Source organism: Lotus japonicus, chromosome 1 (assembly GCF_012489685.1).
Source record: "Lotus japonicus ecotype B-129 chromosome 1, LjGifu_v1.2".
In the NCBI taxonomy this organism is placed as follows: domain Eukaryota; kingdom Viridiplantae; phylum Streptophyta; class Magnoliopsida; order Fabales; family Fabaceae; genus Lotus; species Lotus japonicus.
Window position 1 is genome coordinate 117082755 of NC_080041.1, and position 2587 is coordinate 117085341.

The window sequence follows — 2587 nt, forward strand, 5'->3', positions numbered from 1 at the left end:
GGGGAATATAGCCGTTGGGGAATATAGCCGTTGTGGAATATAGCCGTTGGGGAATATAGCCGTTGTGGAATATAGCCGTTGGAGAATATAGCCGTTGGGGAATATAGTCGTTGGGGAATATAGCCGTTGGGGAATATAGCCGTTGTGGAATATAGCCGTTGGAGAATATAGCCGTTGTTGTTTCTCTTATTTATACATGTCATATTTCATTCATCTCAACATTCAAGAGTTGTTTTGTCCTCTCATATTTTCTTCCTCCTATCCAATTACACTGATAGTTTCTCATTGTGTCATAGAATGGATCCAAACAATATGGCCGACTTGGACATTTACGACGTTGTCATTGACGAACTTATCAATGACACGACTATAGAAGATATGATGCAGGAGGAGATGGAGTTTTATCAACGACGTGCCAACACCGTTAGGCCCAAGCGAACAAGAAAGGTGATAGAGAGAGATCGTGAAGCTGGGAACGAGCGGTTGTGGAATGACTACTTCTCCGAAAATCCTGTGTACACGGAAGAGCTTTTCCGACGAAGGTTTCGAATGCGAAAGCATGTGTTCCTCAGAATTGTAGGGGCCCTTGGGTCTCATGACCCGTACTTTTTAATGTCTGTCGATGCAGTTGGAAGACAAGGCCTGTCACCATTACAAAAGTGCACCGCCGCTATTCGTATGTTGGCGTACGGATCACCTGCTGACAGTGTTGACGAGTACGTTCGAATTGGTGAAAGTACTGCAATTGAGTGCTTAAAGAATTTTGTGGAAGGTGTGTGTGCAGTATTTGGTGAAACATACTTGAGGCGCCCGAACCAGGAAGACATTACCCGCTTACTTCAATGGGGCGAGTCTCGTGGATTTCCAGGTATGTTGGGTTCTATTGATTGTATGCATTGGGAATGGAAGAATTGTCCAGTTGCGTGGAAAGGTCAATTCACCCGAGGTGATCATGGAAAGCCCACAATCATGCTTGAAGCAGTGGCATCACAAGACTTGTGGATTTGGCATGCATTTTTTGGCATTGCAGGTTCTAACAATGACATTAATGTGCTAAATCAATCTCCGGTTTTCAATGAGGTTTTGAGTGGAAATGCTCCCATGGTGAACTTTAGCGTGAATGGAACAATGTATAACATGGGATACTATCTAGCAGACGGTATCTATCCCCCGTGGGCTACATTTGTGAAGACCATCCCAATGCCGCAAGGAGAAAAAAGGCAAAAATTTGCGAAAAGACAAGAAGGAGCAAGAAAGGACGTTGAACGTGCATTCGGCGTTCTCCAATCTCGGTTTGCAATAGTTCGTGGTCCATCACGCTTTTGGCATCCGAATGAGATGAAGTCAATAATGTATGCTTGCATCATATTGCACAACATGATTGTTGAAGATGAGCGCAACACGTACCGAGGTAATTTTGTTTATGATCAGGTCAATAATGACATATTGGATGCTGAAGTAGTAAGTGGTCCTATTCCCGCTTTTAGAAATATCTTGGAAAGAAGAGCACATCAAATTGATAGGTCAATTCATCACCAGCTTCAAGCAGACTTGGTGGAGCATATTTGGCAGCTTCCCGAAAACGAGAATAATGAAAATTAACCTTCAAGTGTTATTATGTATTTCATTTCAAATGTATTGTTGCTTATTTTTCATTGTCATGTATTTTCTTTCGTCTTTATTTCTATCATTCAATAAAATTGTTTTTGCTAGAAATAACACAATGTACTTTTTTATTTTTGTTTCAAGTTAACATGCCGATATTTAAATTTAATTGTTTTAAATATTAAGTAAAATTAAATTTAAATTAAATTCGTATTAATTTTAATTAAATTATTTTTAAGTTGAAGTATTGATTTAGTATTAAATTTTAAATCTAAATTGGGTGAAAATAAATATTATTAATTTATGTTGTATGGTGGGACACGGGTGGGACCCTTCAAATAGTAATTTAAGAAACCATGGGTTGGAGCAAAATCTGCTTCAGTTTCTTAGGAGTTTCTTAAGTCTGATGTGGCAGACAGGGCCCACAGAAATAGTGCTGAATAGTGCTGAATAGTGTGTTAAGAAACCAAATAAGAATTTTGGGGTTGGAGTTGCTCTTACTAGCTAGGTACACATTCTAAAATGTATTTCCTTAAAAAAAAATATATATATTTAAAATAAAATTTAGTTAGGATATATTTCATGCTATACTTCCTCGGTTTCACAAACATTGTTGTTTTAGTTTTTCTTTATATATATTTTATATTTTATGTTGCTTTACAAAATCTCTACATTTTTCTTTTAATTTTTTTCAACATATATCTTCATTTAATAAAAAATTTCTTACTTATGATCTTTCATATTAACTAACCACAACTCTTCTGAGTTTGGATCCTCTCCAGCCAAATCTCACAGTCGATCTCTATATTCAAAGGTGTGATTCATTTAAAGTGAGAGACTATAATTGTTTTATTGTGTGCAATGTAACAACCCACTTTTCGTTATTAGGTTATTTATTATTTTATTTTAATTATTATGTTATATGGTAATTTGATAATTTATGTGATTTAATTTGATGATTATGTGATTATGTGATTTAATT

The 2587-nt window shown here is 36.4% G+C and overlaps 1 protein-coding gene across 1 annotated transcript; it reads left to right on the forward strand.

Annotated features, from left to right (window-relative positions):
- On the forward strand, positions 1-1767 carry LOC130729694 (uncharacterized). Its single transcript, XM_057581522.1, has one exon. The coding sequence runs from the start codon at positions 298-300 to the stop codon at positions 1600-1602; it is 1305 nt and encodes a 434-aa protein (XP_057437505.1). The 5' UTR covers positions 1-297; the 3' UTR covers positions 1603-1767.
- The last annotated feature ends 820 nt before the right edge of the window (positions 1768-2587 follow it).

Excerpts from the sequence above, each read along its gene's own strand:
- LOC130729694 (XM_057581522.1), top strand. The coding sequence starts at position 298 with ATGGATCCAAACAATATGGCCGACTTGGACATTTACGACGTTGTCATT.